General features: G+C 53.4%; 4 protein-coding genes across 4 annotated transcripts; 1 reads left to right on the plus strand and 3 right to left on the minus strand.

Moving 5' to 3' along the window:
* The first annotated feature begins 665 nt into the window (after positions 1–665).
* Positions 666–2,397, plus strand: BO94DRAFT_279492 (putative APSES transcription factor Xbp1). The gene is made up of 4 exons (XM_025606614.1): positions 666–1,191; positions 1,238–1,356; positions 1,404–1,488; positions 1,538–2,397. The coding sequence occupies exons 1-4, from the start codon at positions 858–860 to the stop codon at positions 2,344–2,346; spliced, it is 1,347 nt and encodes a 448-aa protein (XP_025471364.1). The 5' UTR covers positions 666–857; the 3' UTR covers positions 2,347–2,397.
* Positions 2,398–2,871, minus strand: BO94DRAFT_279493 (uncharacterized protein). The gene has a single exon (XM_025606615.1). It carries the CDS (start codon positions 2,685–2,687, stop codon positions 2,448–2,450), a length of 240 nt encoding a protein of 79 aa, XP_025471365.1. The 5' UTR covers positions 2,688–2,871; the 3' UTR covers positions 2,398–2,447.
* Positions 2,872–3,422: 551 nt separating this feature from the next.
* BO94DRAFT_531550 (MFS transporter) lies at positions 3,423–5,519 on the minus strand. Its single transcript, XM_025610929.1, has 2 exons — positions 4,104–5,519; positions 3,423–4,026 (listed from the first exon to the last, which is right to left on the minus strand). The coding sequence occupies exons 1-2, from the start codon at positions 5,493–5,495 to the stop codon at positions 3,709–3,711; spliced, it is 1,710 nt and encodes a 569-aa protein (XP_025471366.1). The 5' UTR covers positions 5,496–5,519; the 3' UTR covers positions 3,423–3,708.
* A 350-nt stretch (positions 5,520–5,869) lies between these two features.
* On the minus strand, positions 5,870–11,504 carry BO94DRAFT_531551 (DNA topoisomerase 2). Its single transcript, XM_025610930.1, has 4 exons — positions 11,232–11,504; positions 10,826–11,170; positions 7,802–10,771; positions 5,870–7,747 (listed from the first exon to the last, which is right to left on the minus strand). The coding sequence occupies exons 1-4, from the start codon at positions 11,301–11,303 to the stop codon at positions 5,960–5,962; spliced, it is 5,175 nt and encodes a 1,724-aa protein (XP_025471367.1). The 5' UTR covers positions 11,304–11,504; the 3' UTR covers positions 5,870–5,959.
* Between the last annotated feature and the right edge of the window lie 539 nt (positions 11,505–12,043).

The raw sequence follows: 12,043 nt of genomic DNA on the forward strand, positions 1-12,043 counted from the left end.
GAAACCTGACATACCCTGTCGTCCTTTGGGTTTGCGTCATAATCCTCGCTTTGGGTAGCTGCAGCTGACGTGGAACGATGGAAACCTCGACAAGCTGGACACTTACGTGGGATCCGACTGTGCTAGGATAACCGATGCTGTTGATGCTGGGGATGAAGTCGCACCGGGACAGCACTCTACTAGACGATCGTGTCGGGACTGACGGTGATATCTGGGGCAGCGGGTCCCTTCCAGCGGAGGTCTGGGCTAGCGAACAGGGGCTGATGACACCTCGTGATATTTATCATAAAGTGTCGACGAGGTTGTCTCAAGTCGAAATCTCCATCCAAGACAATCTTCCAGGCCACCCGTCTATTCGAGTATCTATTCGTGGCCTAGTCCACCGCCAGCCCAAAGCCTCGACAGACGGGCAATCCGTGCAAACGAAAAAAGCCATTCCTTGCACCGAATCAGCCATCGACGCCATCCGATGAGATGTCGCCAGGAACACACTCATCAGAGCTCGTGCAAAAGATGCACCAGTGATCCTTTCTTTTCTTTTCCTTGTTTTTTCTTTTGCCTAGCTCTATGATTACCCATGCAGAGCCTCTTCGCGTCTGCGTTGAATGTCTGTGATTTGCCCATTTTTGTTGGCTGGCAAATCTTTAACTCTTGGAAACCTCCACAGGGCTTCTAGAATTCTGTTTTCCTGGGGGGTTGAACAGCTGATGTGAAGAGACAGTGACAGAGGAGCTGAGAAAGCGGTCTTTTTTCTTGCGTGCCTGACCTTCTATCCTATTTAAAGTTCTTCCCTCCCTCCTTGACTGGGCCCAGACTTCCTATCATCTTTGATCTACCTGTGTCTTGAGAACAGAATCATGGCCTCGATAGAATATCTTCTCAACCCCATTTCCTCGTCCTCCAGGGAGCGCAGCCCTACCCCGACGAGCTTGTCCCCCGCCACGGTGGCTTCCCGGTCGCCCCGCCAAAAGAGACGCAAGCTTGTCAAGGACCAGCCGTCCTTCAAAAGGGGCAATCTCCGAGGGGACCTTCGCTATCCACCTCACGAAGAACGCGACGAAGAGTTGGAGAGGGTCCACACACAGTTCCATCTCCATCCACTGCGCAATATTGCCAACTTTCCGGCCCACATTCCTTACTGCAGTCAGAAGAAGTCGTTCAAGGGGCGGACAGGACGGGGTAGCCTGGAAGGTGGGCTGCCAGCCATCACGCTGCAACCATACGCTGACCGTGATAGTCTTCCACTACACGTTCCAGATCCCCAACGGCGACGGCAAAAAGTGGGTCATTTCCTGGGACTACAATATTGGGCTCGTTCGCACGACGTCCCTCTTCAAATGCACCCAACATCCGAAGGTGCGTCCGTCATATGGTTATAACAGAGCAAGTCTGACTGATTTTAGACTGCCCCTGCGAAGGCGCTGAAGATGAACCCTGGCCTCGGCAAAATCAGCCACAGCATCACAGGCGGCGCACTCATTGGACAAGGTAACATACCTTTCCCCATCACGCCACCCACCGCTGACCAGAATAAAAGGGTACTGGATGCCCTTTGAGGCCGCCAAGGCACTGGCTGCTACCTTCTGCTGGAAGATTCGCTACGTCTTGACGCCTATATTTGGTCTCGATTTCCCCTCGCGATGCATTCACCCGGAAGACACCCGATTTGGTGACATGAGGATCGACCCGGCGATCATCCTACAAGCCACTAGAGAGGCGACCTACTATCGCGGCCTGGAGGTGGCTGCCTCTCCTCATTCCCAAGACTGCCACCGAGACCGACAGTATGTCAGACACATCTTCCCGAAATCCTCGCCGAACCTGGACCCCGAGGATTATTGTATCTCGCCCGGTACCTCCCCAGTCCGGTCCATCCCAGTCAAAACCCCACAAAGAACGGGAACCGGCTTGTCGTATGCAGCTTTACCAGGCAGTATGCACGATGAGTTCAACACGTGGGTGATGGGCTCTGACCCCAGCCTCTCGGAGAGCTACATCGAAGACGACGGCCACGACGACGACAGTGATGTCGAGGATGGTAGCTATATTGAGGATGAGGAGCAGACATATGAGGGAGAAGATGGCTCCCGAGATCGTGACGAGAATTGCCTTTCTTCCCCAACCTCCTGCTATCCCTCCATCACTCCAAAGATCGAAACCCGTTCCTGCTCACCCACGTACACCTTTCAGTCTACAGTGAGCGACCTGGACATGGAGCAGACAATGCTCGCCGCGTATGCGCTAGTGAGACTGCGCAACGCGGGTAAGAGGCTGGAGAAGAACCCGGAGAGTAGTAAGAGGCCCTTGAAGGGAAACGGGATGAAGCGACGCCGGGCGTCTTTTTGATCATCCGTCCTCTTGTCTTTCTCTTCATGATATTGATGAGCTCGGTCTACTACTCATGTTCTCCTATGTTTTGATATATTTTGTGGTTTGTATCTAGAGTCTTAGTCGTTTGCTTTGGACATTGCTAGGATAAACAGGTACATAGAGGTCAAAAGTACACTTGGTTTTAACAAGACGGACGGGCTACATAATGAGAGGCGTTTTGTTACATGGGCAGGGTATTTTCGGCAATTTATCGTACATGTTTTCATATCGCAATCACTCATCAAGTCTAGCTTGCTCTCATCTACTAACCAGTTCCCCTTCATTCCATCATACACAACAACCCAGCAAAAAGCCATCGAACCACTCGAGTCACACCACTATTACCACCCCTCGAAACCCAACAGTCAATTAACCAACTCCCTCCTCGAGAGTCTCTTCCAAGCATGTGACTCAACCAAACCAAACCAAACCACTCTCCTAGTCGCACAGACCGTGTATCACACAACTCAGCTAATCGTTTGCACACACACTATTCCAAATCCCCAACAACACCTATGAATACAAAATCAACCAACCATAAATAGATAGATAGATAGATAGATAGATAGATAGAACCCTTTCCATCGCGAGTCTATTACCACAAACGCAACCACAAGGATTATGCAGAGTCATCCATCACTGTTTCCCTCCTTTATCTGTGCTAACTAGCTTCTGCGGGTTCTCTCTATATTAGGTAATGTAGGGGTGGGTAGGGGTCCTTGAGGTTCGTTTGGAAGGATAACTTGGGATTAAGGATAGATAGACTGGGTCTGATATTTCGAATTGATAAGAGAGGCAGAGAGAGAGAGAGAGAGAGAGAGGGGGGGGGGGGGGGATGGACTTAGAATTTTCTGGTGGGTATTGGTTTGTGAAATCTACGGAGTAGGTCTTCAAGAAATCATGATGGGGATGCGAAAGAATGACCATTGGTGGTGGTGGTGGCTCTTATCGGTGGGATGAATTCTGAAGATTGAAGATTGAAGAAATGGACTCGGCCATGGGAGGGAGGGATTCTATTGTTGAGCGAGTCCAAGAATACTATCCTTTTGATTGCCCATGAATCAAACATTATCATTACCCGCATTCTGTCTAGCTATCTAGCTATCTAAATTCTAGTGTAGTATCTAACAATCTATCCATCCCATGATAGAATATGTATGTAATAAGTAAGTGGTGGGTGAGTGGTGAGTGGATCCCGGCCGATAGAAAACAACCCTTTTCTTCCCCCATAATATCCCCCCCAATTCCACCCCAACCAACTCCACTTAAATTCTTTACCCACCATAACTCCACATTAACCACCCCAACCTACCCATTCGTCCCATTGGATCCACAATTTTAAACCGCATACTTACTCCACCCCCGAATCACCCGTCCATAGCGATAAAACACATACGGCACGGGTGTCATCAGAGCACTAATAGCCCCCAGGATCGTCAAGGTCCAATGCACCCCCATATTACTGTAGAATGGAATCCCCACGACGGTCATCCCGCCGGCCGCGCAGTAGCGGGACACGGTCATGAACCCTAGTGCGGAGGCGGCGTAGATGTCGTAGGCGTCGATAACGTACATGTATGAGGAGATGAAGACGCAGATGGTTCCGAAGCCGAAGACGGTGGAGGCTATAATAGGGGACCAGATTGAGATGGAGCTCTGTTTGGATGACTTTGTTAGTACTAATTGGGGGTGGGGGACATGTGGGGTAGGATAAGATTGGGGAAAAAACGTACATAATCCGTCCATCCCATCCAGAATAATCCGATTGGGATACCTGGGGCGCCAAGCATGGCGAACCAGAGACGATTTTCGGGACGTGCGACGTGCTTGTGGGTGGGTTTTTCGTCATCGTTGGGTTTTTCCTCAAGGCCGTTGGGGTTGGGATCAGCGGCCACCATTTCCGAACTGGCGGATCGGGAGGCTGCTGCTGAGGCGGCGGCGGAGGCAGCGGCGTCGGTGAATTCGCGCTTCGTCCAGATGTATACGATTGGGACGAAGAGGCTGGCTAGAGAGATGCCGACGTACATTGCCACCCAGACGATGTTGGTCAGGCCTTGGGATAGGCCGTGCACATCAGTGAAGATGTACGTGTAGCCGTCGAAGAAGGTGAATAGGACGATGTAGATGACGGTCATGTAGAGGGCGATCAGCAGGATGATGGGTTCGTGAATCGTCAGGGCGAATTGTCGCATGCAGGCATTACCGATGCGGGAGAACAGATCCGTCTTCTGCAGGTCCATGGGCGAGCGGTATCGATTGTCGCCTGTCAGGTGTCGGAGATGCTGCGCCTTCCATTTCAGGAGAAGCGGGCCGTAGGTCTCTGGCTGCAGCAGAAGAATCAGGGCAAGAATGAAGCCCGACAGGATGAGGATGATCCAGTTGGTCCAGCGCCAGGAGAGGGTGCCCTCGCCCATATAGGAGGCGATGACCGGACCGAGGACGGGGCCACCAAAGGAGAGAATGGCATAGAGAGGGAAGAAGAGGGTTTTCTCCAGCGGGTCCCAGAGATCTGCAATGGTGCCGCCGGCGCAGGTCAGCGGTGGACAGCCGAAGATGCCGGCCAGGAAGCGAAAGGCGAGCTGCGCGCCGATATTGGGGGCTAGACCCGAGGCCATGACGAAGATCATAAAGAAGGTGAGAGAGCCGGTGTAGACGACATTGCGGCCCACAATTTCAGACAGGGGTCCTGAGACGAGCGAGCCGGCTGCGAAACCAAGTAGGTACATGCCCGTTGCGAGAGAGGCGACAACGTCGCTGACGTGAAAGGCCGCTGCGTTCTGCGGAAGCACGCCGGATTCAATGGAGGAGGCTGCACCGACGGCGAAACCCAGGGCAGACACCATGAGGGTTGCGCCGAAGCGCGTGGCGCGGCTGTAATTGCGCGGGTTGATGGGGTCGTGATGGCTCTCCCAGTCGACCAGGAGAACAGACGACGATGAGCCATCGTTCTCGACGACGTCTTTCAGCTGCACGCCCGGCAGCAGCGGGCTGGGACGGCGATGCGAGTCCGAGTTCCCCCCCGGCAGGTCATCCTTGGTGATTTCTGGCCGGGCAAACTCCGGGTAATCCTCGAGCTGTCTGCGCACGACGTGGCCGATGCGACGGTACTGAAGATAGGCCTGCATGGGGGGAGTCAGTGAGAATTGCACGGGGAGAGAAGAAGAGAAGAGAGGGGAGACCGACGACCAACCTGGAGATAAAAACAAGGGCCAAATCCCGGAGCAGCGTAGTGCTGAATAATGGGCCAGTCTCGGTCGATAGGGCGAATGCAATCGAGCCCAATGGCGGAAATTCGAGAAGGCGACCAGGGCCACAGGAAAGGAACCAACGCAAAAAAGCGTCACATTCCGGCTTTCTCGCGGCGGCGAGTGGATCCCGGTGGATCCCGGTGGATTCCTGACTCAGCCAGTCTCGGACTTCTCGCCGACAGGTACAATGTAGATAGATACCATGTAGGTAATCAGTAAATCATTTAGCCTACGAGATACACACACACATCACGGCACAGACTGCTTGATTATTGCATCCAGGTGGCACTAATTAAACAAGTACGAAACAAAATTATTCCCTCCAGGCTGATCGCCTTCCCCTACTCGCTGTCATCATCAAAATCATCCGCCGAATCTCCGCCCGCACCACCATCGTCCTCACTGTCATCGTCAATCACGTACGTCTTCTTCTTGGTGGTCGCCGTGCGCCGCGATGGCCGACTGGGCGCCGGGGGAGAGTCCAGGATGTCATTGGCCATCGCATCGATGTCATCGTCCGACAAGTCGTCCGCCAACTGCTTCTTCTTGCTGGTGGTCTTGGCCTGCTTGGAAGCGTACGCCTTGGCCGCCGGCGACAGCGTCGTCTGCTTAGCGGAAACGGCTGTGGTCGCATCCTTCTTGGGTCGGCCACGCGGCTTGGCCGCCGGTTTGGCAGCCGCGGCCTTGCCCCGGGCCGCCGGCTTGGCCTTGGTAGCGGCCGGCTTCACGGGCTCATCGTCCTCGCTGTCAACCAACATCTTCGTCTCCTTCGACTTGACCTGCAGGGCCCGGCGCGGAGAGCTCTTTGGTACCAGTTTGCTGTAGTCCGTCTCGTCCGCGTCGAATTCCGGAGACTCCCTCAAGGTCTTCGAGCTGGTCGCCAGACCCGAACTGCTGCCGAGCCCTGACCGCTCCGAGAAGAGTTGTCGGGAATTCGACGTCGATCCGCCTGCGGTGCCGCCGATACCCTTGACCATCTTGCTCACGTCGCCGAGTAGGTCATCGCCATTGTCACTATCAGAATCGCTCAGCGTGTACTTGGCTGGCTTGCGCGCTCGGCTGGGCTCCGGCTCGACCCTGGCATTCTCTGCGGCCTGTGCCTTGGTGATTTCCATGAATTCGTCGTCGTCCAGAGCGTCTTCCTCTTCCACTGGCTTAGCCTTCGCTTTGGCGGCTGGGCGACCCCGCTTAGGTGCCTTCTTTACCTCCGAGCTATCGGTATCCTCGGTCTTCGCTTTCTTGGGCGCGGCCCGACTCTTTTTCGGCACGATTTCCACATCCGACTCACCCGACTCTTCTTCCTTGGCTTTGGCTGCGGCCTTGGGCGCGGCTCGACTCTTCTTCGGCACAATCTCCTCGTCCGAGTCGCCCGTTTCTTCCTCCTTCGCCTTGGGTGCAGCCTTGGTCGCGCCACGGTCCTTCTTCGGCATGACCTCCATGTCAAAGTCAAAGTCATCGTCATTGTCCTCGTCCACAACAGGCTTGGGGGAAGGTTTCTTCAAGAAATTACTGAGAGTGCCCTTCGGCTCAGCCTTCTTCGGGCCCCGTTTGGTCTTGGGTGCGCCGAAGTCTTCATCATCCGAGTCGTCGTCCTTAGCAGCCTTACGCTTGCGAGCACCGCCGCGGCCCGCCGTCGTCATCAACTTGGCGGAGGTCCGACGGCCCATGTTCGCCACCTTGCGCAGGCGACGAGCTTCATCATCAAGCTGGAAGCGCCATTCGTTGATGAAGTCGTCCAGGTCCTGCTTCCAGATATCCTCCTTGGAGAGTTTGATCAAGACGTCGATCTCCATCTCCTTATCCCCGATTTGGCGGCGGAGGCGCTCCACGCGCTCCTGCGTCAACGACCAGATCGCCATACCAAGGAGATAGTCGTAAGCGCCGGAAAGGTTGTCGGTGTCGTCCACTTCTTCCGTCTCCTCGTCCTCGGCCGCCGGTTCAACTTCGCCCGCTTTGGCGGCATCCGCCACCTTGGGGATTGGCTTGAAACCCTTTTCTTTCAATTCCACGACCAGGGCGCTCTTCTTCTTCTTCGACACGACCAGGTCGCCATCAATGATCATCTGGACGAATCGGGCCTGGTTGCTAAGCTTGTCCAACTCCTTCTGCATTTCATTGAGTTGGTATTGCTAGATTCCCATGTTAGTAGACAGTATAATGCATGGAATTATCGGGTCACTTACCTTGCGGCGCTCATAGAATTTCAGACGGACCGTGAAGAACTCCTTGAGAATGTCGTCGACCGTTGCATACTTGGTGATCCGGCCCTCTGGGTCAAAAGCGACCAGGTTTGTGGTGGCGATTGTCTTCGTCAGCTTGAACTTATCCTCCAAGCCTTCGTCGACGGCGGCCTTCATGTGCTTTTCGTCCATCTGAATCACAAAGTGGACTTTGGTGTGAGTGTTATAATCCCGGTAGTCCTTGATGAATGATGGTGTCTTCTCCGCCTTGATGATATCCTCAAGTTTATCCTTGAAATCCTGAGTCCAGGTCCGGATGGGCAGTTCGGTGATCTCCACCTCCTTCTCACCGGTCTCCTTGATGATACCACTAAATTTGAAGCGATCGCCGCCAATGGCAGTGACCTCACCTGTGAAGCCCCGGAACCAGGGCTGCATGGGCTTGATCTCCTCACCTTCCATCAGTCGCTTCAAATTATCCACGATATCCTCCGGGTTATAGTTGGGAATCGAGGAACTCCAGCCGGTTCCAATACCGTCCGCACCGTTGATCAAAATCATGGGAACCACCGGCATGTAAACCTCGGGCTCAATTGTCTTGCCATCATCTGTGTTGTAAGCCAAAAGAGGCTCGTCTGATGCCTGAAAGATGCGGCGAGCGAACGGAGACAGTCGCGTGTAAATATAACGCGCACTAGCACAGTCGGAACCACCTTGGAGACGACTACCAAAGTTACCACTGGGCTCCAGGCAGTTAACATTGTTGGACCCGACAAAGGTTTGCGCGAGGCCGACAATGGTCTGCTGCAAGGAAGTGTCACCGTGCTGGTATGCAGTCATTCCCGAGACGTGTCCAGCCAACTCAACGACCTTCATATCCTTCTTCAGGTTGCGACGGAAACAGGTGTATAGGACCTTACGCTGACCAGGCTTCAGACCGTCCACAACAGAAGGAATCGAACGGATGTTGTCCGCCATACTGAACAAGATGAGCTCCTTGTTGATAAAGTCGGTGTAGGTGATCTTCGAAACGGAATGGTCCAAGAAGGTTCCGGGCTTGAACTGCCGCAGCCATTCCTTACGCTCATCGGCCTTCTTCTTCGAGAAAGCCAGTTCGATCAGCCCCGCCTCGTTATCCTGCATGGTGTGGAACTCCTTGAGATGACGGTCCAAATCGCGGAAGTAGACCTGAGCATCCTCAGTGGTACTAGTACCCAGACCCTTGTAATACTTGTGATCCCAACCACGTTCATGCTGGTGCTCCTCCCTCCACGCTTCATACTCCGGCATAGTGAAGAACGAGCGCTGCTTGGAAGGATTCTTCGGATCACCCTTCCATACTTTCACGATAGGGGTGATGAACTCAATCAAGAACTCGGGGATCTTGAGCAGACTAGGAAACTGAGCCTGAAGAAAATTGATGAGCAAACCCTTGATGTGACTGCCGTCGTGATCTTGATCAGTCATGATCATCAAGTGGCCGTACCGAAGACCGCGGGTCTCGGTGTACTCCTTCTTGTGCTGCAACCCCAGGAAGTTCTTGATGTTCTGGATTTCCTGGTTCTTCGAGATCTGGTCAAATGAGGCATCACGGACGTTCAGCAGCTTTCCTCGAAGCGGGAAGACACCGAAAAGATCTGGGCCGACCACCGCTCGTCCGGCCATGGCCAGACCCTTGGCCGAGTCACCTTCTGTTAGAATCAGCGTGCAGTGGTGGCCGTCTTTGGTGCCTGCCTTGTTGGCATCCGTCAGCTTGGGATTATTCATGCGGGCACGACGTCCACCGTCCGTCTTCTTGAGCATCTGGTCGGCCTTTTGTTGTGCAAAATGCAGTATGTTCGACATGACCTCGGTCTTCAGCACCTTCTTGTAGAAATCCTCATCGAGAACACATTTGCTACCAAACTGGGAACTTTTTGTGGTGAGTTGTTCCTTGGTTTGGGAGGTGAAAGCCGGGTTGACAATCAGCGCGTTGACAAAGATAAAGATGTGGTTCTTGATTTGGGCCGTCTTAAGTGTGGCACCGTTCTTGTTCTTCTTCTTCACTTGGTCGGCCAATTTGACACAGATCTGGTCGGCAATATAGTTCACGTGGGTACCTCCGGAGGTCGTCGCGATGGAGTTCACGAAGGATACCTGCTGAAACGCGCCGTCAGAGACGGCAAAACCAACTTCCCAGTGAGGGTCTGGGGAGCAGGTGATGATCTCGTCCTTTGGCGCAGGGCCATCATCTCCGCGTTCCCTGCGGATAGCCTTGGTGTACATCTCCATATACTTCTTGAAACCGCGGATTGGAATGCGAGTGCCGTTCAATTTGACGTTGACCTTCGCGGTACCTGCCAGATCGTAAACACGGCGCTTGATGAGGGCCTCGAAGTCATCGTCCATGCCTGTCATGCCGAACTTGTCGTAGTCTGGGTGGAATGTAATCTTGGTATAGTCCTCTCCCTTCGCCTCAGTGATCTTGGCCTTGCCCATCTTCGTCATGTTGGCGGTCCACGTCTGCTTGTACTTCTTTTTTTGATGAGAGTCCTGGGTCTCTATCGTGAACTCGGTGGAGAAGACGTTACAGAGCTTGGCACCGAAACCGTTGCGACCACCCGTGACCTTTTGCTGCGTGTCGTCGTAGTTGGACGAGGTCAGGAGGTGACCGAAAATCAGCTCCGGGACGTAGATTCCTTCCTTGGAATGCATCTCGATAGGAATACCACGGCCGTTGTTCCAGACGCTGATTACACCCGACTCGCGGTCAACTGTCACGCGTATCTCACTCATATTCGCATCATTCTGTTTGTTGTCGGCCGCGTTGACGACAATTTCATCGAAAATTTTGTAGAGACCCGGCACGTAGGAGACCTCACGGTACTCCATCCCCTCTGTTTCCGAACTGTATACCCACATTTGCTGATTCGTACGTTCGGTGGAACCGATATATGTATCCGGACGTTTGATGATGTGTTCAAGTTGTGTAAGCTACAAGTGCAAATGTTAGCTATTGGCGCGACAAACAGTGTCGTAGATACTTGCCTTCTGGTACTTCTCTGATACATCGGTCTTTTTTGAGGGCTCTGCGGAACCTTCAATTCCAAATGATTCATTTTCCAAGTCTGCGAGGGGCTGGGAACCACCCTTCTTGGAAGGGGCAGCCGACTTCTTCGCCTTCTTGGGAGGGGTGTGAGACAGCATGGAGTCGTCCGACATGTGGTCGTCATCATCGTCCATGTTGTCGTCGTCGTCGCTGTCCGGTTTGGCACGCTTCTTAGAAGCAGCCTTCGCCTTGGTCGCGGGCTTTGCGGTGAGAGTGGTCTGTGTGAGTTTCTTAGGTGCTGCCTTGGAAGCCGTCTTCTTGGGAGCCGCCTTTGCCTTAGGCTTCTGCAGTCACAGTGAGTTAGTTGCAATTGAACCTTGAGGGTCAGAAAGAGAGGTTACGTACGGGCGCGGGCTCGGGGATGAAGTCGGAGCTTCCTTCGTCTTCAAAAACGGAATCCATCATCGAATCGTCCATTGTGAGAGGGAGACGCTTCACACACGCAGGTTAACGGGGTTAAATAAGATAAAAGGAGGATAAGGAGTGACGGGAAGAGCGGAGAAATGCTGGAAGTTGACGGTATCCAGCCAGAGGGGAAGTGAAGTAATTGGGGGGAAATATATGTTGAAAGCAGCCAATTCCCCAGGCAGGCTACCTTGTGTCGGCTGTTTGTTGTCGAGATCTTTGTTGACGCGCTCAATGCGACTGCACTCTGGCAGAAGAAACAGGAACTGGCCGCCGACCGCCCCCCGGATCAACATCGGGCCGCTTCTGAAGTGGCGCCAAGGTGGCCCGAAGGGGAAATCTCCAAACACTCGGGCCCCAAAGCGGAAGGCACCACCAAAACATGCAAGGCTTCCGCGGGGGAGGGGAACAACAATGGAAGTCACTACCACCACCCGGCAAGTTTATTCTTAGCTCAAAGAGAAGACGAGGAATGGCATGCAACTTACCCCTCGCAGTAATGGAAAACGGCTTGCTATTCCAAGCGCTGACAGCTGTCATTTGGGTAGTGGTGGATCACCCTGGACAACCAGAGAGACGATGGTAGACGATGTGCTCTCTTGATCTTCACCAGAGCTGTCTACCTTCTCTGTTTGATCTGAGTTGGTTATCTCAAAAGCCTATACCCTTTTGCAGATAAAGTACGCGCTAGTGATGTAGATATAAAATCTTGAAAGTTGTTCAAGGTTCCAAACATAAACCGTCCCAGTCAA

This window comes from Aspergillus sclerotioniger (genome assembly GCF_003184525.1).
Source record: "Aspergillus sclerotioniger CBS 115572 chromosome Unknown BO94scaffold_4, whole genome shotgun sequence".
Classification (NCBI taxonomy): domain Eukaryota; kingdom Fungi; phylum Ascomycota; class Eurotiomycetes; order Eurotiales; family Aspergillaceae; genus Aspergillus; species Aspergillus sclerotioniger.

What these genes read in the sequence shown, in the direction of transcription:
- BO94DRAFT_531550 (XM_025610929.1), bottom strand. Translation starts at nt 5,495, where the DNA reads ATGCAGGCCTATCTTCAGTACCGTCGCATCGGCCACGTCGTGCGCAGA. An exon ending in GGATGGGATGGACGGATTAT is followed by an intron (nt 4,027 to 4,103) that starts GTACGTTTTTTC and finishes TCATCCAAACAG; the next exon opens with AGCTCCATCTCAATCTGGTC.
- BO94DRAFT_279492 (XM_025606614.1), top strand. Translation starts at nt 858, where the DNA reads ATGGCCTCGATAGAATATCTTCTCAACCCCATTTCCTCGTCCTCCAGG. An exon ending in AATGCACCCAACATCCGAAG is followed by an intron (nt 1,357 to 1,403) that starts GTGCGTCCGTCA and finishes GACTGATTTTAG; the next exon opens with ACTGCCCCTGCGAAGGCGCT. An exon ending in CGGCGCACTCATTGGACAAG is followed by an intron (nt 1,489 to 1,537) that starts GTAACATACCTT and finishes CCAGAATAAAAG; the next exon opens with GGTACTGGATGCCCTTTGAG.
- BO94DRAFT_531551 (XM_025610930.1), bottom strand. Translation starts at nt 11,303, where the DNA reads ATGGACGATTCGATGATGGATTCCGTTTTTGAAGACGAAGGAAGCTCC. An exon ending in TCATCCCCGAGCCCGCGCCC is followed by an intron (nt 11,171 to 11,231) that starts GTACGTAACCTC and finishes CTGTGACTGCAG; the next exon opens with AAGCCTAAGGCAAAGGCGGC. An exon ending in AATTCTATGAGCGCCGCAAG is followed by an intron (nt 7,748 to 7,801) that starts GTAAGTGACCCG and finishes ATGGGAATCTAG; the next exon opens with CAATACCAACTCAATGAAAT.
- BO94DRAFT_279493 (XM_025606615.1), bottom strand. Translation starts at nt 2,687, where the DNA reads ATGGCTTTTTGCTGGGTTGTTGTGTATGATGGAATGAAGGGGAACTGG.